Source organism: Staurois parvus, unplaced genomic scaffold (genome assembly GCF_062004578.1).
Source record: "Staurois parvus isolate SC_StPar_1 unplaced genomic scaffold, SC_StPar_1.0 ptg000607l, whole genome shotgun sequence".
Classification (NCBI taxonomy): Eukaryota; Metazoa; Chordata; class Amphibia; order Anura; family Ranidae; genus Staurois; species Staurois parvus.
This window is the reverse complement of record NW_028318403.1, coordinates 3,164,880-3,191,363: the sequence shown is the minus strand read 5'-3', so window position 1 is coordinate 3,191,363 and position 26,484 is coordinate 3,164,880. Positions and strand designations below refer to the sequence as shown.

The 26,484-nt window shown below is 40.9% G+C and overlaps 1 protein-coding gene across 1 annotated transcript in view; it reads left to right on the top strand.

The window, feature by feature from the left end:
• Positions 1–22,920, top strand: part of PRMT7 (protein arginine methyltransferase 7) — a 57,535-nt gene extending 34,615 nt beyond the window's left edge. Inside the window, exons 13-18 of the mRNA XM_089692872.1 lie at positions 1,058–1,147; positions 1,232–1,393; positions 12,102–12,176; positions 15,978–16,138; positions 18,903–18,999; positions 20,524–22,920. Of these exons, the coding sequence (XP_089548998.1) occupies positions 1,058–1,147; positions 1,232–1,393; positions 12,102–12,176; positions 15,978–16,138; positions 18,903–18,999; positions 20,524–20,688 (750 nt within the window). The 3' untranslated portion in view covers positions 20,689–22,920. The remainder of the gene's footprint in view (positions 1–1,057; positions 1,148–1,231; positions 1,394–12,101; positions 12,177–15,977; positions 16,139–18,902; positions 19,000–20,523) is intronic.
• The last annotated feature ends 3,564 nt before the right edge of the window (positions 22,921–26,484 follow it).

The following is a 26,484-nucleotide window of genomic DNA, read 5'->3' as shown; positions in this document are numbered from 1 at the left end:
CTATGAACAAAAACATAGGAACTGGGGTGCAGAGAAATGGCAGCAGGTGCTCTGGACTGATGGGTCAAAGTGTGAAATAATTGACTGTAGCAGGAGTCAGTTTTTTCACCGAAGGGCTGGAGAGTAGTACAATAATGAGGGTCTGCAGGCCACAGTGAAGCATGGGGGAGGTTCCTTGAAAGTTTGGGGCTGCATTTCTGCAAATGGAGTTAAAAACTTGGTCAGGATCAATGGTGTCCTCAATGCTGAGATATACAGGCAGACACTTGTCCATCATGCCATGCCACCAGGGATGTGTGTGATTGGCCCCAAATTATTCTGTAGCAGAGCATGCAGCCTATGTCATTAGTAACTATATTCAGTGTATAGAAGAACAAGGTGTCCTGGAAACTGGAAATGATTGTTTGGCCTCCGCAGAGCCCTGGTCTCAACATCATCGAGTTTAGGATTACATCAAGAGACAGAAGGATTCAAGGTAGCCTACATCCACAGAGGGTCTGTGTTCAGTTCTCCTATTTGAACAACCTGCCTGCTGAGTTCCTTCAAAAACTGTGTGCAAGTGTACCTAGTGATTTGATGGTGTTTTTATTTATTTTAGGTACTTATATAGCACCGTCAATTTAAGCAGCGTTTAAACAAACACACAGTGTATGTGTGTGTGTGTGTGTGTGTGTATATATCCCTCCAGGAGTGTACAATCTAAGGTCCCTAACTCACATTCATACATACACATACTAGGGCCAATTTTAGACAGAATCCAATTAACCTACCAGCATGTCTTTGAAGGCAAGGAGGTGGTCACGCCAAATATTGATTTTATTTGTATTTCTCTTCTGTTCATCTCCTTTCCATTTTGTTAATTGATAAAAATAAACTATTAACACTTCTATTTCTGAAAGCATTCTTCATTTACAGCATTTTTTCACACCTACCTAAACTGTATTTAACAGGACATTTGTGTAATACAGATGATCAGTTTTGATTGGAGAGACACTTTAATACATTATGTTTCCTGACAACTTACCCCTAAGTTTAGTTATTATTTTCTGTTTTTTAGCTTTTACTAACCAACCATCTCAAAGAGGCCATTCCAGTCCTGCAGAGAACACCGGAAAACATTACTATTGATAACCTCGGGGACAAAAAGGTGATTTTGTTTTGGTTTAATATTGAGTATAAATGCATTGTTTTTAATTATCAGTGTTATCTGACCATTGGACTCTTCATTTAGGTCTCCGCTTTGATTGGTGAGCCATTCTTTACAACCAGCCTCCTTCCATGGCACAATCTATACTTCTGGTATACCCGCACTGCACTGTCAGACAACCTAGCTGAGGGCTGCACTGTGTTACCCATGGCTGCTTCTCTTTATGTACTGGCTGTGGAATTTAAGGTAAGTGAGCAAAAAAGGCAAACAGTGAAGGAAACGTATGCGCCAAACATTCTCTGCCATTGGTTCTAAAGGATAACTAAACCCAACACCAAAAATGTTATATATTGCCACATACTAGTCTTTAGATGTGTTGGTTGCATTAGTTTTCACTTTCAATTTAAGAACATTTTCAGAAAGTGCAAACAAAAAACTGTCAATCTTTTTTGTTAATAAAGTGTTCTTGTAACTTCCTTATGAGCTAAACAGGAAGCAAAAACTATTTTATGCAGACTTCTAATCCCACCACCCCTCAATGTTGATGAACAAAGAGACGTGTTTCAAGTGCAGCATGGGTGACAAGCATGGCTCCATCCATAGAAATGGTGGAGTAGTGAGTGTAGCCACCCAGGGACAGGAAGATTGCCAGGTAGAAATAAAGAAAAAAAAAAAAACCTTTCTGTTTTCTAAGGGCTCCCTTAGCTCTCATAGCTGAGCCAGCTTTAAAGTGTTAGTTCGCCTTTACCAGAAACCTGCTTATGCAGATAAGGGGTGTCTGTGGCTAATAAACTGTGTGCCTCTGACTAAAATTAAATAATACCCTTGCTATAGGTGTAGGCCATTCATGTACCTCATGAAGCCTAACTGGACTACTCCCAGAATGTTGCTATGTGCCCATATGGAAGAAAAATATATTTGAAAAATATTCTTCCCAAAATATTTGACATATATTTGAAATGCTAAAATTTTGGCCATATTCAATATTTTTCAAAATATATTTATATATATATATATATATATATATATATATATATATATATATATATACACAATGTATGCTGAAATGCGTTTCTATTACAAAATATATGAACAATATTTTTTAAAATGCATTTCAAATATATTTTTAAAACCATTTTATTTTTAAATATATTCTTCAGATTTTTTTTAACATATAAAAAAGTAATTTTAACATATATTTTTACATATATTTGTAAATGCATTCCAAAAATGTAGTTTTGTATTTTTAAAGACATACAATATATGTTAAATGTATGTTTAAAATTTTTTTTTCATAATTTGTAATAACGCATTTCAACATACATACAGTATGTATATGTATATATATATGTTATTAAAATATATTGAATATGGCCAAAATTGTAGCATTTCAAATATTTGTCAATATATTTGGGAAGAATATTTTTTAAATATATTTCAAATATATTTTTCATCCATGTGAGTGAGGCCTAGTCATTACTGCTCACTCCCACCATCACAGGAGTGAGCCTTACCTCCAAATCAAAGCCCGTTACATGCTCTCTCTCTCCCCCTGATGCAGTAGCTCAGGATCTGAGAGCTCACTCCTGTAATGGTGGAGGTGAGCAGTCATGACTAGGCCTCACCTAGCAACGCCCTGAGAGTTTTCCAGTCAGGCTTCAGAAGGTATATAAATGGCCTACACCTATAGCAAGGGCATTATTCAACTTTAGTCAGAGCTGCACAGTTTGCTTTTATCTACAGACACACCTTATCTACACAGGCAATTTTTTGGTAAAGGTGAACTCTTCCTTTTAAGCAGACAAATAAAAAACAGCTCCTATTGTCCCTGTTTTGGATTGTGTAAGCTGCGCTGTCAGCCACAGGTCTGTAATGGAAAAGGTGGACACAGATGCAAACATCTTCAGGAGTCTGGGCCCTGGACTGCATATGAAATACCTTTATTTTGGAAGTTGAATGCGTTAACAGATGTTTCTTAATGTTGGATAGTAAAGGTACAACATATGGTAGTTTGTATATTATAGCTCATTATTCATATTTTTATAGGACATTTTATATCCAGAATAAAATATTAATATATTCAGCCAGCCAAAAATATTAAAATGATCAGCCAATACATCCAGGCATCCTGCAGATGGTGCTCCATACAGTAATGTGTGAGTCTCTTGTGCTGTGACGTTGATGCTGATGTCCTGCTGTTATGTATTATGTAATATAAATAAAATAAAATATAACCTTTTCTGTTGAGCATAAGGTTAATATTTAATCTTAACAACTTGGAGAGTGAGCCCTTGCAAGTAAAATGCATTACACGTTTTGCAAGCCAGTCTAAGCCAGGTTTTTATTGGATTTTTTGGGGAATTAATAACTTGATGTGTACTGGTGACTCCTCCATAAATATGGGATAAAAGACAATTTTAAAGTTAAGGGGCTTTGAGGACTTTTTATATGAGGTTCTGATTTGCAATATATATATATATATATATATATATATATATACACGGGGCTTGAAAAAGCCGCTCGCCAAATGCGAGGAGAAATTCCTCTGTGGCGTGCGGCTGCGAGCGGTGAGCACAGATGAAGCTTGGAGCGACTGCACCTCCAAGCTTCATTGTGAAGCCGAGTTCCGGTTTACAACTTCTGGTTTCCGGCTTCTGCAGCACTGCCGCCGAGGGGACAAGTGCAGGAGAGGTCCGCTGTCCTTCGCTGAGAGGAGCCACCCTCTCCACCACCGCGGGGGACTTGGGGGGACAGTAAGTACTGTATACAACATGTCCTATCACTATAATGGAGTACAGGGGAGCTGGGATATACATTACTGTATACATGTTATTTCACTATAATGGAGTACAGGGGAGCTGGGATATACATTACTGTATACATGTCATATCACTATAATGGAGTACAGGGGACTGGGATATACATTACTGTATACATGTCATATCACTATAAGGGAGTACAGGGGAGCTGGGATATACATTACTGTATACATGTTATTTCACTATAATGGAGTACAGGGTTGCTGGGATATACATTACTGAGTAATGTATATCCCAGCTCCCCTGTACTCCATTATAGTGAAATAACATGTATACAGTAATGTATATCCCAGCTCACCTGTACTCCATCATAGTGATGACATGTATACAGTAATGATTACTGTATACATGTCATAGTAAGTTTTGTGACCTGGGCAAGGTTGGGTGGAGCAACTGGTGGCGAGTAAGTTTTGTGACCGGCTAGTAGGTCTGGACTCGAATTTGACTTCCAGCTTAGTACTTCTGTGAAAAGGAACCCCATCTCTACCTTGAAGTATAAACTGTAGGTAAAACTTTTTTTTCATTTTGGATAGAGCCAAGTGAGGGTTATCATCTCCGTAAGATTTTAAATTTTTTCCCCATCTGTGTCCCATTTTTCGGAGATTTCCCTTCACTTTCTGTCCCATAGCTTAACAGGAATTGAGAGAATTCTTTGGGGACCCCCAGGTCACCAGAACCATTAGAAGATATCCCGTCTATTCTGGGGACAACCGAAAATATTTTCTTTTCTTTTACTTTTCACTTTCAATGATAATGATAAGACCGGGCAGCCTATCCTGCCTTCAGCTAATAATGGAATCTTCTACTCCTCCTACCAGTCCATCCCCCACAGTTACTAACTTTTGTACCACTAGCCCCTCCCTCCTAGATTGTAAGCTCCAAGGAGCAGGGCCCTCCTATCCCTCTTGTATTGAACTGTATTGTTGCTGTATTGTCTCCCGTTATATTGTAAAGCGCTGAGCAAACTGTTGGCGCTATATAAATCCTGTATAATAATAAGACAAACAGAGAGGATGAATCTCCCTAACGGGTACAGGCAGCAATATAAACTGACAGGTGTTCTAATTCCTCTCCAGTTTGTCCAAATCTAAAAAAAAAAGTTTTGCCTTTAGTTATACTTTAATGTACAATTTGGGTGGAGGATGATTGGGGAAGGTTCGCGGTTAGGCTCTTTTCACACCAATCCGTTTTTATTCCATTTTTGCATTTAAAAAAAGCAGAAGAAAAGCTCATGACATTAAATCCTATGGAACTCTTCACACTGGTCAGTTGCAGGTCTGTTGTATTTTTCAAAGTCCTGCAAGCTGCATTTTTGGTTCATGTGTGGTGCGGTAAAAAAAAAAAAGGATTTTTCTGAAGGCTACTGGTTAATTCTTCAACTTCTTGCCACATAACGTTTTGCTATGTTTCATGTTTTCATGCTGTGGTATATGTGGGTAAGGCTCCATTGGGATTGTGCAAAGGGAGGGTCACAGCATAAACTCCTTTACATCCCGGACAGTTGTTATGTAGAGCAATTCAGAAAGTAATATGGCTTTTTCTAGCAAGCCAGTCAGGTACCAGGGAGGAAAGTCAGGATGAAAGTTGTGGCCATCCCACAGGTAAGCTGTGTTTCCTGAGACAATTCAATTGCAGTATTTTCTTTGGATCTTAAAAAGTACAATTCAAGAGGAAAACAAAACCCAAGTACAAAAATGTAACATATTACATTTTAATGGAAGTTGCCTTTGTGAGTAGTAGATATGTTTCTCATTTAATATAATAGATTTTTCAATAGACTGTGCAGGTAGAATGAAACAAGATACTCAAATACTGTATGCAGAGCTTTTTTTTTTACACAGTGAACTTATATTGTAAGTAATATTCTGAGTTCGCCTACATTCAGATCTGCGTCTTTGTCCCTCAGCATGTAGATGCAAGGAAATCAGCATGGGATCCCAGCAATTAGCTGCTGGAGGCAGCACCATTGGGAGCAATGGTAGGCTGCTGGGTCTAGAAGGTAATTGCAGTCAATATGTGTTCAAGGCTGATGACTCGCATGTAATCAGAACATACCGATTACATGTGAGTGGGTGCAAGTAGCTGTGGGACCTGGCAGCCTCCCATTACTTTCAATGGGTCCGCCTCCCACAGCTAATCACCGACATCTGCCTTTGATATTTCTGCATCTACAACCTGTGAGACCAAAGGTGTAGCTGTGGATTTAAAGCCGTAAGGCCTCATTGACCCTACGTACACATGGTTTGATGTTGCAGACATCAGTAAAATCATAGAATGATTCAGTCATTGTACTTTTCAGTTTAAAAAAAAAAACAAGAACTGAAATAAGTGCCCTGCAGCAGGCTGTCCTTTTCCACTCTCTGTGTCATTATATCTAAGCAATTTGAATACATTGCTTATCTGTTCCTATGAAAGCCCTGTGGCCTCTCCTATTGGAGTCACGCTTCATGCGTCTTCAATAGTGCCAACCCGGGCCTATTATACTTTCTGCCTGCACAGTGGCTTGTATATTCTGATTATATTCTGTGTACCTCGATAAATACCTTACCTTATTAAGTGCAGAGGAAATTGCTGTATGTGATTTTTAAATGAAATGCATTAAATTGTAGAAAACATTGAAAAATGTAGAAAACATTGGGAAGAATTAATTTTTGTTCATGATTAACTCGAGAGCATGGCAGACCCAGAAAGAATACAATGACGGCTCAGAAGGCTGGTTTTTCTCAGATCTTTTATGAAATTACCACTAAAATGTATTTTCACTCATAGTTTGGTGAAATCTTGTTAGTCACAAATGTATACATGTAGAAATCCATATCCACTTACAGTATATGTATAGTAAGGAATGGGTACTTGCGAATCTACAGCACATGAAACCAAAGTCATAAAAACACATCAAAGCAGCTGCAAAAGGAGAACAGGAACAAAAGTGGAGGAGATGCTTAAAAGCTAACTCCATTTTCATGGAAAAAAAAAATCAGTGAAACCCTGCACTGCTATATGATCATAAAACAATATTAATGCTACGTGAATAAATAAAAAAATATGGAGATTGCTGCAACTACTACTAGAAAATTTTTTAAAAATAAACGTGGTGCGCTAGCTCCTCAAAAAACATACAGAACCATAGGGAACAATAAACATACGTTGGCAAATAAAATCTATCAAAAAGTAGTGACCCAATCCCAAATATAATGTCCTAATATAGTGCTTTATGAAGTGTCCGGCATACACTTCAAAATCTGTTTTCTTCCCTTGTGAGTACTCTCCCTGCTCACCTTATAATTAGACCTACGTAATAGCATAGGTCAAATGCGCTTGTGGTTACATTTTTTTCTTCGTGCTGCAACTAGGTTCCCTCCAAGCATATCTTCACTTCTTGTGACTCCAAACATGCAGTATGATTCCAAAAAAACAAAAAACATTTTGTAGTGCAACACCGTTTAAATAAAAACAATAAATATGATTACCAAATGATCTTTCCTTTTCAATCTGCAATATGGCCGGTGAACATAACCTCTCCCCCAGAAATGTTGTTCCTGCTTGTATGATTGGCTCATTGATTTTCCCAAAAGTCTGCACTAATGCAGGGCATACATGGATTGCATTCCAAACGATTTTTGTACGAAAATCGGACCTAAGAATAATCTTCCGATTTTCACTCTTACTGGGGCAATGGCATTGTTACTGGGGAATGGCATCGGCCAATTTTCGTGGTTTCTCCCCATTTCATTTATCGGGCATGCTGGAAAATTCGTGAAAAACAACCGATTTTCGAAATCATTGGTGGCACCATCGGATTACAGAACAAACGACGTTTCGATTTCCGGACGAAAAATTGTACGGAATTCGAACAATGTATGGCCTGCATTAGGTAAAGGTCAGATTTTGAGCATCTTCTGCAACACACCTGGCATTTTTGTGGGATACTCCTAAAGGGAAATTGCATCTAAAGGGATGCAGACACTGCCAGTTTCCTCATTAGAGCCCTGCAGTTGTTGCAGCTGATTGATAATTATATAATCACTCCCATATAGATTTACTTGGCACATGGCCACAGACAAACAGCTATTTATTCAGAATAACAAAAGGTAGGGCTCTGCAACAAAGTTTATTAAAATCCTTGCAATGTACATAATCACCCAAAGGGGAATGGTTTTTTTTTCTCTACAAAAGTGGAGTTACTCTTTAAAGCAGGGTTTCTCAACTAGGGTTCCTCCAGAGGTTGCTAGGGATCCCTTGAGCAATGAGCAATTTCTGCCTCTCCGGTAAGTTCCCACCGACACCATTGATCTTTTTAGCTATCTGTAGAGGGTAATTCTTCCCAATGATCACAAGTGTAAGGAGCATTCTTCCCACCAATCATCACACTGATGTATCATGAGTTGCAGATAGTCATTTTTAGCAGGGATTCCATGAGATCGAAAAGTTATTTCAAGGGTTCCTCTGTGTTGAAAAGTTTTGAGAAAGGCTGCTCTATAGCAACAAGACCCATTGCTTGTTTCCAGGGGAATCGCTAACAGTCCCTACAGTACAAAAACTGTAGCTGCTGACTTTTAAAAAAAACAGCCACTTACCTGTCCCTCAGTCCCTCGGTGTGTCCCCTGCAGCCTGTTTCACCGGCCGTCCTGTATTCCAGGTGCCGGCATCTTCAGTGTGGGCACCCGGCTGTGATATCTTGCGGCTTCATAGCCGGGTACCCACTGCGCATGCGCGAGTAGCGCTGCCCTTCATGAATGGCCCTATAGTCTTCTGGGACCTGTCACGTGTCCCAAAAGACTACAGGGTGGGAGGAAGGACACCTTCAGCTTCCGATCGCCTAGGCAATCGGACCAGAAGTGGAAGCGGGTACCTGTCAAATTCGGGTACCCACTCCCCCCCCAAAGGTTTTCCCGCGTTTTTCAGTGTTAGAGCGTTTATACAGCCAAAAAACTCCTCTAAAAAACCCACTAGTCCTGGGGGGTTTTTTTTCAGCCAAAAAACATTGATTACAGTCTGTGTGTGTATGGACACATAGGATAACATGCTGGGGGGTTTACTGGCTGTAGAAAAAAACATCAAAAGCCGAAAACAGCCGCTGTAAAAACGTCCCGTGTGCATGAGGACTTAAGGTAAATACACCCCACTACCTGTGCTACTTCCCGTCCCTAAACATTTACCCCGCTATATATTTCACCTCTCCTCTCTGGCTCCAGCGTCACTCCCCTCACTTTCTAGTTTCACAGGAAAAAAAAGCTGAGGGCTCATCAAACGTCTCTTAGCCCTTTTTAATTTTTTTTATTGACACTTTAAAATACTTACTAGTGAGCCTGCTAAGAGGTCAGTCTACAGGTACTTCATGTTATGGGTAAGAGCGCACAACGGTCTCCTAGTTGTGCTCCTGTCACATGTGCCCCTGTTTGAAACAAACACGAAGTGCTCAGGCATGGGCCATAAAGAATGTGAAGGGCAATTGTGTGCAGCTGACAATGAAGAGAGTGCATGTAGAAGTGGCTAAAATATGCTGAAGAAGATCAGCAGCATTAAGATGAAAAAAAAAAAAGCTAAAACTATTGTAGCTGCTGACTTTTATTTTTTGACAGGATGAGTGGAACTCCGCTTTAATTCTGAAACCCAGATAGATGTCAAACACCATTTATTTGCAGTTGTATAGATTTTAAGAATAAATCTACTATTACACAAAACTATCAGGACTACACTTAATTGTACTTGATATCCGCTTCTGTCATTCTTGTGCAGACATCATTAGCGAGAGTCTGTGGCCAGCTTTAAAGTTTAAGTGAAGGGATGGACGCTGGTCAACCAACCCCAGGAGTCCAATGCTGAGGAATGAACTCAGTCGCCATTCTGGCCACGTCCTCTGACGTGTTTTTCCCCACCCATCGGGGGCTCAGTCACCTCTGTGACCAAGCCCCCCAGTGGACGGGGCAAAATGTGTCAGAGGGCATGGCCAGAATGGCGGCTGAGGCCATTCCTCAACATTGGACTTTTGGGGTCAGTTGAGCAGTGTCCATCCCTTCACTTAAACTGTAAAGCTGGCCACAGACAGTTCGAATTGATTGGAATCATGTATAAGCAGACTGAATGTACCCAAATTCACTTGTATTGGCTGACACTGGAATCGCTCGGGCTTATGCTCCCCTCTTCTCACTTACCGGTGAGGTGACCCTTTTCCTTCCACCATAACATATATTTTTCAGCTTTACAGTTTACCTGATTTTTTTTTTTTTTAAATATTGGTCAGTATTTTGAGTTAGACAATCTTTTCCATGATCAGATATACAGTGGGGCAAAAAAGTATTTAGTCAGCTACCAATTGTGCAAGTTCTCCCACTTAAAAAGATGAGAGAGGCCTGTAATTGGCATCATAGGTAGACCTCACCTATGAGAGACAAAATGAGAAAAAAAACCCAGACAATCACATTGGCTGATTTGGAAAGAATTTATTTGCAAATTATGGTGGAAAATAAGTATTTGGTCACCTACAAACAAGCAAGATTTCTGGCTCTCACAGACCTGTACCTTCTTCTTTAAGAGGCTCCTCTGTCCTGCACTCATTACCTGTATCAATGGCACCAATTGAACTTGTTATCTGTATAAAAGACACCTGTCCACAACCTCAAATAGTCACACTCCAAACTCCACTATGGTGAAGACCAAAGAGCTGTCAAAGGACACCAGAAACAAAATTGTAGACCTGCACCAGGCTGGGAAGACTGAATCTGCAATAGGCAAGCAGCTTGGTGTGAACAAATCAACTGTGGGAGCAATAATTAGAAAATGGAAGACATACAAGACCACTGATAATCTCCCTCGATCTGGGGCTCCTCGCAAGATCTCACCCCGTGCAGTCAAAATGATCACAAGAACGGTGAGCAAAAATCCCAGGACCACACGGGGGGACCTAGTGAATGACCTGCAGAGAGCTGGGACCAACGTAACAAAGGCTACCATCAGTAACACACTACGCCGCCAGGGACTCAGATCTTGCAGTGCCAGACGTGTCCCCCTGCTTAAGCCAGTACATGTCCGGGCCCGTCTGAAGTTTGCTAGAGAGCATTTGGATGATCCAGAAGAGGATTGGGAGAATGTCATATGGTCAGATGAAACCAAAATAGAACTGTTTGGTAGAAACACAACTCGTCGTGTTTGGAGGAGAGAGAATGCTGAGTTGCATCCAAACAACACCATGCCTACTGTGAAGCATGAGGGTGGCAACATCATGCTTTGGGGCTGTTTCTCCGCAAAGGGACCGGGACGACTGATCCATGTACAGGACAGAATGAATGGGGCCATGTATCGTGAGATTTTGAGTACAAACCTCCTTCCATCAGCATGGGCATTGAAGATGAAACGTGGCTGGGTCTTCCAACATGACAATGATCCCAAACATACCGCCCGGGTAACGAGGGAGTGGCTTTGTAAGAAGCATTTCAAGGTCCTGGAGTGGCCTAGCCAGTCTCCAGATCTCAACCCCATAGAAAACCTTTGGAGGGAGTTGAAAGTCCGTGTTGCCCAGCGACAGCCCCAAAACATCACTGCTCTAGAGGAGATCTGCATGGAGGAATGGGCCAACATACCAGCAACAGTGTGTGCCAACCTTGTGAATACTTACAGGAAATGTTTGACCTCTGTCATTGCCAACAAAGGATATATAACAAAGTATTGAGACGAACTTTTGATATTGACCAAATACTTATTTTCCACCATAATTTGCAAATAAATTCTTTCCAAATCAGCCAATGTGATTGTCTGGATTTTTTTTCTCATTTGGCCTCTCATAGTTGAGGTCTACCTATGATGAAAATTACAGGCGCCTCTCATCTTTTTAAGTGGGAGAACTTGCACAATTGGTGGCTGACTAAATACTTTTTTGCCCCACTGTATTCTACTATGAAAAATGCTGGTGCCTAGCTGGCTGGGAGTCACACACCCTTCCATGCCCTGGTGTACCAGGTATTCTCTTCAGCTCCCAACGCTGAATGCAGCGGCAGCAGAACAAAGCTAAGGTAAGTATATGCTGCCAGGCATAGAGGGGTTAACTTGAACCTGTTGCTTTTTCAGGAGAAGATGTAAAGTTTACCAAATGTGTATAATGTAATTGAGTCATTCACAAACTCTTTGTCTCTTATCAGGATCTTTGGAGGATCCGGAGTCCGTGTGGAATCTGTGAAGGGTTTGACGTCTCTATTATGGATGCAATGATCAAGGTTTCAGCATAGTTTTTACTTTCTTTGTAATAGTAGATCTTACATCTAATGGTGTACTTTAGGTTACTGTACTTTGATAAATTTCTATTCACCCCATCATCACCTTTTAATTTCTATTCAATGTCTACTCACCTTAGCCTTCATGCTCTAAAGCACATCCAGATGAAACCCAGATTTTGGTAAGGCCTCATTCAGACAGATGCTGACACCCATTGTCTGTGAATGAGTACCCTGTTTATGCTGCTTCAGCTGCCAGACACCGCCTGAATGTAGACAGTCTGGCAGTTATTTACTAATACCGAAGAGTTCATAATCTGGTGCAAACCAATCAGCTTCCAGTCTTTATCGTAAAAGCTTAATTAAACAAGCTGAACTTAGGTGATTGGCTACCATGCACAGTTTCACCAATGCATCATTTTAGTAAATCTACCCCTCTGTGTTCATTGCCACTCACCTGCATAGCTGTCAGATTGGGACGAGTATGAACAAGGTGTTCATTCATGGACTATAGATGTCAGTTCTCATCTGAATGAGCCCTGATACCATTTATAGAAGCTATTCCATTTTATTTTTCTTATGGTTAAAAGTGAAGTATGGGTTTGAAAAATAAAACTTTTATAATCCCCTAGGTGGGTGCAGCATTGATCCGATACTTCTTCTGTCTTCTGCCTCTTCTAAGACCGAAAACTGAACGATCAAAGACCACTGATCGCTCGGTTCTCAGTCTTCAGTGTCAGTCACCGGCTCTCTGTTTTGCCCATCAAGCGCTCACTGGAGCACTGGGCTGTGGGGAAGGGGATGGCTATCAAAGGTTCTCAGAGGCTTGCTGGGAGGTTGAGTCAGCTGCTGATCCAGGCATCTGGGTAGATGTCAACTGTAAATTCGGGATCTTTTCTGAGCTTGGACCGGCTGAATGACGTCCGCTCACTGCACTCCTGTGATCCCCAGGAAAAGTATAGCCAAAATAGCATTGGCTATACTTCTCTATGAAATTGTCAGCAGTGTGCATGTTTTTGAGGACAAAGGAAACTGAACTCTTGTGTTGCTGCTCATACCTGATTAATCCAGTATTAAAAGCTCTGCTGCTATCATTTCAATTTAGCACATGCCTTTAAGGAACTTTCTAGAGGCACGCACAAAAGCAGGAAGGGAGAGCAGAGAGGGGCTGCAGTATTTTCCACTGATGTTGAAAGAAGGCCTTCCCTTAGCTCAGAGACTATACACATCTAAATAGATACCTGGGATGCTTTATTTGTATATACCTCTGTATATGCAGAGAGCCCTTTGTCTGCAAACGTCTTTATCTGCTAGTAGACAGGAAATTTGAACTGGCAGAATCACTGATGATAATGAAACTGCTCTCAGAATACAGTAGAAACATGGAAAATGATGAAAGATTATATTTTCAAATATGCTGGGCTTGCTTGAATATAAAAAGCTAAGCTTTGTTTGAAATCCAATTTATTCCTTAAAATGTATCTAAGCCCAAGAATAAAAATGTTATCTATTGCAGCTTATCAGTCCTTAGATGCGGTGGCTGCATTAGTTTTCACTTTAAGAAAATACATGTTGATCTTACCAGAAGGGTGTCACTGTGAGCTAAACTCAAAATACAATATTTTCTTTCTTCTGGAAACTATTGCTCCCCCCAACCCAATGCAATGGAGATGAAGAGCGAAAGTCATATTTGATGTCTAAGCTGGGTGACAATTGTGGCTTCTTCCAAACATACAGTACAGTGATTGAGCCTAGCCAGTCTAGCACAGGAATTGTGTTACAGGCAGGATCACCGGGTGAAAATTAAAGAAAACAAATGCAGCCACTGAACCTGAAGATCATTAATCTGTGATTTATGACATTCTAGTTTTTTTTTTGGTTTAGATGCACTTTAAAACGGAATTTGCCAGTTCTCTATTTAAATGGCTGTTGTGTTACAAAGAACTATTATACTGAAGCCCTACCTATACACGCAGGTCTGAATTATATGAATGTACCTTTAAAACAGTACAAAATCATTGCATAAGGTGCAAATAAATCCCTGCTGAGATACTGAAGCTGGTTTTTGGAGACCAGATCAGTGAACAGTAGGGGTGTTGTTCAGCTAACAATTGAATTTCACATTGTGTTCTTCCGCACAGTCCTGTACCTCTTCGATTTCTTTTATATTCCTGCTGCCTGAGCATGTAGAACTTTCTGGATATGGCTATTTACTTAACACTTTTTCTGCTATCTCTGGGCTTAAAGGAGAATTTTCAAAACTCCAAATGTAGAACAAGAAGCTTAAATTGGTGTTTTGTTTTTTATTGTTACACCACTCCATTTTCAGCGGTGAGTGGAGTAGCAAATTATAGTCTTTGCAGTGCACCTCTCTGTGATATAATTCCACTATTTATTACCCTGATCAGAGTCTGAAATACATTGGCTTTTGTCATTTCCACTAAAATTACTGTGAACCTGGTAATGCCATCAGAATTACAATATGATGACATTCTGCTCTCAGTAGATGTATGGAAAGCTCTTTAAAAAAGAATTCCGGGCAAAAATGTTTTTCTCCCATGCAGTGGAGCTGTGCCTGCACTGCATAGGTTAACTTTTCGTTTTTCTCTAGAGGATTTCAGAGCAGAGATATACTTACCTAATCCGCCAATCTCCTGAGAGCAAGAACAGTCCCTGCCGCTCCTGCCCCCCCCTGCGAGCAGTCTTATGAATGGACTGTTCCTGATGCCATCACGCCTATAGAGCGGCTCTGGCTGTGAGGACGGCAGGAACAGTATACCACTGACTGTGGGGGAGCAATATTTTCCCAAAGATCAAAGGACCGGATGAATATAGCCTTTCGGTGCGTCCCTAGACAAAACGAGCAGTTAACCCATGCAGTGCGGGCACAGCCCCACTGCATAGGAGAAAACCTTTTTTTCATGTTCTGCATTCAGGTAAAAAAACCTTTCAAATGTTGCTCCTCTTCCTCCCCGTTTCTTTCTCAAATACTTAGCTGAGCCCAATCTCAATTTAGTGCTGTGCCCAGTGAAGTGCTGTGCTCCCCTCTGTTTCTTCCCCACTGGACATGGAGGCAGCAATGGGAGCTATTGGCTCCTGCCACTCAAATCCAGTGAGGGAGGAACACGGCAGGGCCTCGCCTTGCCTCGCTATGTGTGTCTACAGAGGCATACAGCCGAGCGCTCAGCATCTGCCCCCACAGCAAGCATCTAACTATGGGGGCAGACACAGAAGAGGAGGATCAGACATCATCAGCGGGGGACCTGAAAAAAAGAGTTTTGGGGCCGCTCTGACATCGTCAGTGGGGGGACCTGAAAAAAAGAGTTTTGGGGCCGCTCTGTGCAATACCATTGCACAGAGCAGGTAAGTATAACTGGTTTGTTATTTTAATTAAAAAATTAGCTTTAGTAACGCTTTAAAGTGTGTGGGGGCACCCGACAGGATGGAGGGTCCAGGGCTGCTGGCGAGGGTCGAGAAGGACCCTTGCTGCTCTGTACAAAACTATTGCACAGAACAGGCAAGTAGAACACGTTTGTTTTTTTTTCTAAAACAAGACTTTAATATCACTTTAATCTTTTAGGCATGAGTCAAAGTGCCAGATGGCTAAACTAAGGAAAAAAAAGCAGAACAAAACCTGGAAGCTGATTGGTTTCTATGCAGAACTGTACCAGATTTTGCGCACTCCAGTTTTAGTAAATCAACCCCTTTAGTGCGTTGTGGCTGAAGAGAAAAGTAAAATTAATATTCGAATGTTAATCTGTATGATGTACCCTTTTAAATTCACTATTCCTAATATTTTTTCAGAAATCCCTTGATTTTCGGGAATCGCAGGAGGCGGAGCCCCACGCTCTCTGGGAATATCCCTGCAGAGCACTTTCACAGCCAGTAAAGGTCATGTCATTTGACTTCCAGGAGACAGTCCCAGATAATGACATGAAGTCAGAGGGCTCTGTGAGTCTAGTGAGGTAAGTATGTAACTAATATATAATGACACAAATACTTTGCCAGTATAGTTTGAGGGCCCACTAAGAACTTACCTTTTATGTGCTTTAAAAAAAAAAAAAAAAATACAGAATGATGCGTTCTTTCATATGTAAATGTACGAGAATCCATGTGAACTCACTGTAAACCCATTTAATTGTAACTCCGTAAAAAAAAAAAAAAAAAGACCATAACTAATGCTAAAAATGCATCTCAATCACACCACAAATGCATGTAAACGCTCTTGTGGATGTGCACACAATGCAGGGATGGTGGTAAAAACGAGGCCCATGCAGTTTACCTTTCTCGTCTGTACAATTATTTTTTTTTGGAAGAGAAAACTCCAGTGAGGAGGTCTGATGTCTCCCAGTTGGTGCCGACTGATTCAAGTCACAGACCTTTAATAGGTACTTATTAGTGTTCCAGAAGAGTAGACCTTTTTATATGAAAGTAACTCACCTATAGTCCCAGACATTCACTGGAGAGGGTAGATGAGGCACAGGCTGACATAAATGAATGGTAAATCATCACAAATTGTATAAACGTGAAGCAGTGTTAAACCGTACCAGATATACACGATCGATGAAAAATGCCAAATGTACACGATCGATGAAAAATGCCAAATGTACACGATTGATGAAAAATGCCAAATGTACACGATCGATGAAAAATGCCAAATGTACACGATCGATGAAAAATGCCAAATGTACACGATCGATGAAAAATGCCAAATGTACACGATTGATGAAAAATGCCAAATATACACGATCGATGAAAAATGCCAAATGTACACGATCGATGAAAAATGCCAAATGTACACGATCGATGAAAAATGCCAAATGTACACGATTGATGAAAAATGCCAAATATTCACGATTGATGAAAAATGCCAAATATTCACGATTGATGAAAAATGCCAAATATTCACGATTGATGAAAAATGCCAAATATAAACAATCGATGAAAAATGTTTGTTTTCTTTCTTTTTAAACTGAATACTTATTTTTGGCTACAGAAACTTGAATATAAGGTCATAGCTGCCTTCCCCATAAAAAGGAAAAAACTAAAATTATACATTTTCCACTGAAAAAGGAAACTCAAAGCTGTATATGTCAGGACAATTGCCAGATTATTTTTGAATTTAAATAAATATGAATACATTTCACATGTTTAGATACAAATGTCCCAACAGTGCTATGTGATTGGATTTGAAAAAAATCAGTAAATAGTTAAACATCCATATATCATGTGAATTATATTTAGACAAAAAAGTAATGAATCCAGCTATCACTCCTTATAAAGCATCCAGTGTGGAATTAGTGTTGACACAACAAACAAAAATTACTCCCAAGACACCTCCTACTGGTGTTACACACTCCTTACCAGATAGAAGGATCCCACAGAGAGATCATCATGTGCCTGCCTACCTTTCAGCTATACCAACTTTCACCTCCGCGATTGCACAGTAATCCTGGAATACCACTTTCAATAGAGATCTAAAGAAAAAGAGGACAAATCCCATAGTGTAGTTGTAAAAATGAATATTAAAATTGCACATACAAGAACTGAAGAAACAGCATGTATAGCCAGCAATGCCCAACATTGGCGTGCGTGATGACATCATGTATCTGGTGCTGTCCAGCGCGTTTCTCCTACATAGGCATTCTCAGGGGAAGAGCCTGATGATGCCTCTATGGACATTTTAAGTATTTTCTGATTTTGTATGCATGACATTTTTCATTGAATGTGTATATTTGGTATTTTTCACACCGCTTCACGTTTTTGTGGTGATTTAGCAACGTTTAAAAGGAAAGCACACCTTATTTGGAGTATATATTTTTGCACATCTTGTGTTCATTCCCGTTTCATACTATTGCGGTGCAGGAAACTTCATGTGATTTGGATAGGAATTGCACCGCATTCCTGTTCAAATCACGTGATTCTTTGCAGTACGATTAGAAAAATTAATTTTGTATGGCTCAAACCGCACACAAGGTGCAGGCACCTTTTTTCTTTCCCGCACTGGAATCAGATCGCATGGATGTTCACATAGTCAATTGTAAGCTCCAAGGAGCAGGGCCCTCCTAACACTCTTGTATTGAACTATATTGTTGCTGTATTGTCTCCCGTTATATTGTAAAGCGCTGAGCAAACTGTTGGCGCTATATAAATCCTGTATAATAATAATAATTGCACTGTGTTTTGTGAACCATTTTTGGGGTGTCATTAACTTAACAGACACTCGCATGAAAGGAGTGTGAATGTGGTGCAGGAAGCACACAGGAATTTCGGCAAATCCCCAGTGTGGACTGACACTTTTTTTTTTTTTTTTTGGTGCTGCAGTCATTTCTTACATTTGTTTTTTTTTTTTGGGGGGGGGGTCAAAAATGAAGGTTTGTAAGATGTCATTAATGTATAAATCCTACACAGCAGCCCATCATGATAGAACCTTTGAGGATGTTTCTTGATTCAGCCTATATTTTGTATATCTATAAAGTTGCACTGTCGAGCAATGAAACACGCAGTTTCTCAGATGTCATGTGGTGGGTACTGTAGTGGACCTGCCACCACATAAGTAAGAGGAAAGTGGATGATATCATCAAAGGTAAAATCACCAGATCATACATGTGCCCATATGAGAATGTTACAGATTGTAGAATATAGTAGTTACCAAAAACTCCACTTCAGCAGATCATTTTACTTTTCTGTGCTGCTCTTATAATCTTTCTCCCTCTCTCCCTCTGATAGGTTGGGAAGGTGTCATGGTTTTGTACTTTGGATGGAATATCAGCTCACAGAAGACATTTCAGTCAGTACTGGCCTGTTGGAAGTGTCTGAAGAGAAGGTGAGTGACTGAGGAGCATAACTGTTTCCCCTTAACTGCTTTCCCGCTGCCCTATAGCAGATATACTGCAGATATATACAAGATTTTCCATTCGTGGCTGGGGCTGTCAATCACCAGGTCCCGGCCAGTGATTACCCGCTGGCGCCCGGTTATTACCGAGCATCTCCGGCGGGGAGGAGGACTGTTTTGTTTACGAACAGTCCTCCTCCCTGTCAGATCAGGCACACTGCTCTGCATGGCTGTGCACAGCACAGCCATGCAGAGCAGTGTGATTACAGTGAAGCACACTGGCACAGCCCCCCAGTAAAACACTCCCTGCACACGGTTAACCCTTTGATCGCACCTCATGTTAACCCCTTCCTGCCCAGTGCCATTAGTACGGTGTCAGTGCTTTTCTTTTAGCACTGATCACTGTATTGGTGTCACTGGGGATGTTGGTGACACCAAGTCAGTTCCTCCCAGTGTCAGAATGTACGCCGCAGTCCCGAAATAAGTCGCTAATCATTACTAGTAAAAAAAAAATCCCAGTATATATACCACCATTTGTAAATGCTATAACTTTCACGTAAACCAATTAATTTACACATATTGGGATTTTGTTTAGCAAAGACATGGAGCAGAATACATTTTGGCTTAAATTTATGACTAAATTTGATTTTTTAAAATTTTTTTAATGGACATGTTTAATGGCAAAAAGTCAAAAATATTTTTTTTTCTTTCAAAACGGTTGTCCTTTTTTTTTTTTCTTTCTTTATAGCGCAAAAAATAAAAAGCGCACACACAATCAAATGCCACCAAAAGAAAGATCAATTCGTGGGAAAAAAGGATGTAAATTTAATTTGGGTGCAGCATTGCATAACCGCGTAATTGTCAGTTAAAGTAACGCATCGCCGTAACACAAAAAATGGCCTGATCAGAAAGGGGGATGAATCCTCTGGAGGGCAAGTGGTTAAAGCAGAATTCCAGGCTATCAGGAACTAATCTGAAAACTGCTCCCACCCCCCTTCTAACATCTATACTAATATGTAGAAGAAAGATGCATATACTTACCTATTTTCAGGGCACTCTGGTCCAGTCACGTGATCTCTCCTGCGTCAGCCAGAAGAGAGGGGGGGGGGAGAAAGTGCATCAGCAATGGCTGGAATGCCTGAACGGTGACAACACCCATAGGCTTACTATGGGCCCTCCATTGTCACCATTGTCATTGTCTCTCCCTCCTCTTCCCTGAAGCCGCTGCTAGCTGACAGAGGGGAGGGGATCACATGACCAAACCGGAGCGGCTGAAAATAGGTGCGTATATGCATTTTTCTTCTCCAGGTTAGGTAGTGTAGGTGTTAGAAGGGGGGTGGGAGCAGTGTTAGGATTCGTTGGTGATATCCTGAAATTCTTCTAAATCACAGTGTTAAGCTAGTGCTCTGCCAAGTTGAGTTGTGTGTTTTCTTACAATCAGATCATACACGGTTTAACCAACAAGATATTGTATATTTTCTATGTCTCTTTCATTCTCTTTTTATGTTGTTGCAGGGTGACTGTCAGTGGTATCCACACAGCAAACAAGGAGTCTTCTTCCTAAATTCTGTCCTGGAGCTGGGACCATCTTCTACACAGACCTATAGTTCTGTCTCTTATCAGTTGACTTTCAGTCCCAAACTGGGGGACATTCAGATAAATTTTATCCCTAACTCTTAGCACTCATCAGCTCTCTTTTACTTCCACAAGTGCAAAGTATCTTAAAGGACAACTCTTCCTGAAACAGATTTCAGCATTGTGAATAAAATGGTTTACAGTAGATTTCAATGCACTGCTGGATCTTTACTGCTTGTCTGGGTTACTAAATCCTGATATCTACTTCCACCAGTAGCACTGTGAAAGGCCAACTCTGGCTTTTCAGTTGAGCTAACATTAACATCAGTTTGAGGAGGAACGCTACCCTTACTATAAAATAGAATTGTTAAATCCTAAAACTTGTCCCTGTATAAAAGTAGGAAAAATATACATACTAGTGAATGAACTCCAGCATTGTCTTGCCTGTAGGGGAAGTTCTCCCTACACTGCTCCTGGTCTGATTTCAGATTTGGTGCATGCAGACAAGCTGTACAGATCTTCCAAGTTTATAGAACCTAGCATGTGGCACCCCCTGCACATGCGCTGATGCACTGTGGACCCTGCCACCATTTCTGTGTATGTACAAGATCCCACAAGCTGCCTCCTAGGATGGGTGATGTAGAAATCCCAGAAAACAGTTTGCAGACCTGTGTGCATGTGCAGAAACACCACAATGGATCCAGGAGTGACCAGCGGCGTTTCTGCATATGCGCAGGGTCCAGATACTTCATCTTCAAATGAAGGGTGGTAGTTGCAAAGGTTAGTGTCCCTCTCAATAGAATTTCAATTGAAATTCAAATTAAGAGTTCATATAAGTCCATCACTAGGGCAAGCTGATCCAGGAGCTGAAACAGGCTCTATGGCACACAGGGAATAAGAGCAAAGGAAAATCGCCTCTAAGTGTGGAAGGACCAGTATGTTTTTTTTAAACCCAATGTACGGCTAATCACATTTCGAAGGTTAAAAACAAGCTCATCAATGTCTCAGGGATGCCAAGCTGGAAATATGCAGGTGGAAGAAGCCAGGTCTAGTTCCAGTCGTGCACCAGGAGAGGAGAAGAAGCCGGCCAGTATCTCCCTGGATGTCCTTGGAGTGCATAGTCGGTGGTATGACGTCACCAGGGGCCAAAAGGCAACACGTTTCAGAGCATACACAGTGCCACAAATGAGCATACATGCTCCTTTCTCAAGCATCTTGAAGCATGAGAAAGGAGCGCACATTCCCGTTTGTGGCACAGCACATGTGCTGAAACACATTTCATTCTGGTTCTAGGTGACGTCATCCTGCCAACGCTGCGCTCTGTGTTGCGCTTCACAGACATTCAGGGAGATACTGATCAGCATCCCCTCTATTCCTGGTGCATAACTGGCACTGCACCCAGAGTTTTCCACCTGGCATATTTCCAGCTTGGTCTCCCTGAGACATGTACCCTAGGTTCACATTTTTGCGGGTGGTGCCGTTGCGGATCCACATGAAAATCCATGCAGCCGCACCACCCGCACAGAGGAATGCGGACCCGCCGGCGACTGCCATTAGTTCTAATGGCATACCGCCTGCACTGGAAAACGCAGCCGTACTGGGAACCGAGGTTCCCGTGTGGGCTGCGTTTTCCAAAGAAGTGCAAGGACTTCTTTCCCTGCGTGTCACGGGCATGGGAGTCCATTCAAATGAATGGGCTCTCGTGCCCGTGCATAACATGGCCCGCACGGCTGCATATGTGTGAACCAGGGGTGATGAGCCTCTTTCTAACCTTCAAAATATGAGTGGCCGTACATTGGGTTTGAAAAAAAATACTGGTCTTACTACAGTTAGAGGCGCTTTTCCTTTGTTCTTACTTCATCCTCACCTAGGCAAGAATTAATGACCTGAAGTTTAGAAGAAAAAAAAATGTATAGGTAGGGGGTGGAGGCAATAGAGAGGAACATTTAAAAGAAAGGGTGAAGGTCCTCTTTAAGTGAATGCTCAATCTTTTTCTATGCAAAATTCACTGCAGAGAGGATATGACATGACTGGTGGCCATGACACCAGTAAAGACCTGTAAAATGGAGAAATTCAGTTTTGGATGGACTTATTTTTTAAATAGACCAATAAACATGCAATGTCATCTTCTGTAAAAGTGATGTAACACCTTTCATGGACAAGAATGTGATCATGTTGGCGAAACATTATACATTTTATCAATAAGCGATATTTTTTAAAATAAAGATGGCCTACAGGGAAACAGTATTCTAAAGAGACAGACCAGATCAATGTTTATTATGAGATTTATGTAATAAAGCATATATTAAGATATAATAAAATATATATTACATTGTGCACCATGCTCATTGATTGTACAAATCTATTACAATTAACATTCTTCTGGATTGTAACTGTGAACAGTTCATGCTAAGTTGTAAATTAACTTTTAATACAGCAAACAATAGAAAGAATTATGCAGAACAAGAGTTCTGATTTCAGTTGCTAAATGAGCAAGAAAAAACAAAAAGAATGCATTTGCCCTACTGCAATAAATCCTTTACACACGTGAATGTGAGTGTATAGATTTTACTATGTTTTATTATTAAAGGATTTTTTGCATTAGGGAAAATGTGTTCTTTCTTTTGCTCATTTTCTGTCTCTGGCATCTGGTGGATGAGGTTTGAGCTGCAACTGTCTCTGGATGTGTTATGTCATTATCTTAAAGTGGTTGTAAAACCTCAGACATGAAATAGTGTGTCCAAAAGAACAAAACAAAACCAGTGCTCAAATCTTCATGCACACTAAAGGAAATTCTGAATGCCAAACGTTGAGGTGCAGCCTTTCAGAGATTGGGAAATCTAGGTAATGGTGAACAAAAACAAACAAGGGCGCACTCCCATCGTGCATTAACGTGGTACACCACGTATTTATTGAAAAATTGTAGATATATACTCACAAACCAAAAGGGATAAAAACAGAACAGGTGATCCGTAAGGACAGTCCAGTGGATTCAAACACCCTATAAGGGATAGGCTACTGCGTTTCGGGAGAAGAACCCCCTTCCTCAGAGCTAAAATGTAGACCTGCTAGTCCAACTTATGTAGGCCAATACACCCGGTATATAGATGATATTCTCATCATATGGGAAGGTGATCTTACTAGGTTGAAGGAATTTATTTCCTATTGTCAATCAAACCCATATGGGATCGAATTTACATATGTTGTGGATGACTTCAAAATCGTTTTTCTAGATTTGGAATTCAGAGTTGGACAAAATTCACGAGTGGTTTCAAAGACCCATTTCAAGCCTGCAGCTGGGAGCCTTACATGCCAGGAGCCATCACCATCCTAGATGGATTAAGAATGTCCCTCTATGGCAATTCTGTAGACGAAGGAGAACGTGTACTTTAGTAGAAGACTGAGACACTCAGAGTCTTATCCTAAAAAAGAAATTCTTGGAGAAAGGCTATACTGCCACCAACATAGAGGAGGCATACAATAAGTATAGATCACTGTACTCCAGTGACACGGGTACATCTGGAGACCTCCACATTTTACCTAAGGCAAACACCGCCAAAAACGATAGGAATACATATAGTGCCGCATTTTGCACCAGATGTAACCAGAAGGCCTTTTACTTCCAGAGGACACTTAACACGTATTGGGGCATTTTGGCCCAAGATCCTCACCTTTCTGCACACCTGCCTTCTCGGCCGGAAGTGATTTTCCGACGCCCTAGTGACCTTGTTTGTTTTTGTTCACCTTTACCTATGAAATAGTGTGTATTTGTCTGAACTAAGAGCATGAAGTGTCCCTTTTGTCTGCTGCCGTGTTGCTCTGCTATCAGCATGAATCACATATGACAAGTTTTCCTGACACCAGGAGAAAAATGGGGACAGGGAAGGGACCTCCAGCTGATTGACAACCTCAGCTATGTTCCTGTGAGCTGTGTGGAGGGGGAGTGTCTCTTCCCTCCAATCAGCTATCAGAGCTCTTCTCACTTAGATCTGCAGAGTGTGACTTCAGCTCACCGCCTCTTTTTTTCTGAACTCTCAGACAAGTGTTATAATTCTGGACTTTGAATGGATGTAGAAAAGAAAAGGCTGCATATAGACAGGTACAGCTTATGTAGGAGGATTTGTTTTATCTTTGTGTACCGCCTGAGGTCAGTCACTTCAGTGGGTATATGGAAGGCTTTCCAACCACTTTAAAGCAGCAGTAAACTCTTTACTGCATATACAGACTGATTTTACTGTTGTGGGTTTAGTAACACTTTAAGAACAAACCTACAGACCCTATCATGTTTACCTGTTAATGGGAACAATGGCCAATGAATATATTACATATTTTGTGGCCAGAAAGTAGAAGTCTGGTAATACTGCGTTTTGTGTAGATGTGCTGCTGAGCTGTGTATACAGATCTAACAAATGGGTCTCAGGTCACACCCTTCCTGCCAAGCTGAGTTAGTGCTGGGCTTTCTTATGAGACTGCCCAGCATGCATTACACACAGAAGCATGACAGCACCCTGCAATAAATGTGGGATTTTATAAATAACAAATACGGATTCAAAGATACATTTCTTAACTTCAAATAAAGTTGACCAAAAGCCATTTTAGTTTCCCTTTACATTACAATATACCACAAATAATTTTTCCAGTTTGCTTGGAATCTTATCTCAATGTATACTGTTTTCTTAAAATTAACTCCTTGACGGCGACGTAACACAATTATGTGGCCTCACAGAACTGGGCTTTTTTCCGTAGGGCCACATAGTTGTTTACCTGTCTTTGTGCTGGGAGCACGCTACACTGCACGTTCCCAGCACAAAGACCGCAGTGTCACCGAGAGCCCCGGGTCCCGATCGTTAGAATCGGGACCCGGGACTCTTGATTTCAGGTCACGATCGCTATGATAGCCTCTTATTGGCTATCACAGTGATCAGTCACTGTACAGCCCGGCCCCCTTGTTTTTTTTTACTCTCTCTATGAATGGAGGAGAGAGATACAGTGGGGATCGAAAGTTTGGGCACCCCAGCTAAAAATTTGTATTAATGTGCATAAAGAAGCCAAGGAAAGATGGAAAAATCTCCAAAAGGCATCAAATTACAGATTAGACATTCTTATAATATGTCAACAAAAGTTAGATTTTATTTCCATCATTTACACTTTCAAAATAACAGAAAACAAAAAAATGGCATCTGCAAACGTTTGGGCACCCTGCAGAATTTATAGCATGCACTGCCCCCTTTGCCAAGCTGAGACCTGCCAGTGCCATGGATTGTTCTCAATCATCGTCTGGGAAGACCAGATGATGTCAATTTCAAAGGTTTTAAATGCCCATACTCATCTGACCTTGCCCCAACAATCAGCACCATGGGTTCTTCTAAGCAGTTGTCTAGAAAACTGAAACTGAAAATAGTTGACGCTCACAAAGCTGGAGAAGGCTATAAGAAGATAGCAAAGCGTTTTCAGATGTCAATATCCTTTGTTCGGAATGTAATTAAGAAATGGCAGTCATCAGGAACAGTGGAAGTTAAAGCAAGATCTGGAAGACCAAGAAAAATATCAGACAGAACAGCTCGCAGAATTGTGAGAAAAACAATTCAAAACCCACGTTTGACTGCACGATCCCTCCAGAAAGATCTGGCAGACACTGGAGTTGTGGTACACTATTCCACTATAAAGAGATACTTGTACAAATATGGTCTTCATGGAAGAGTCATCAGAAGAAAACCTCTTCTACGTCCTCACCACAAAAATCATCGTTTGAACTTTGCAAATGAACATATAGACAAGCCTGATGCATTTTGGAAACAAGTTCTGTGGACCGATGAGGTTAAAATTGAACTTTTTGGACAGAATGAGCAAAGATACGTTTGGAGAAGAAGGGGCACAGAATTTAATGAAAAGAACCTCCGT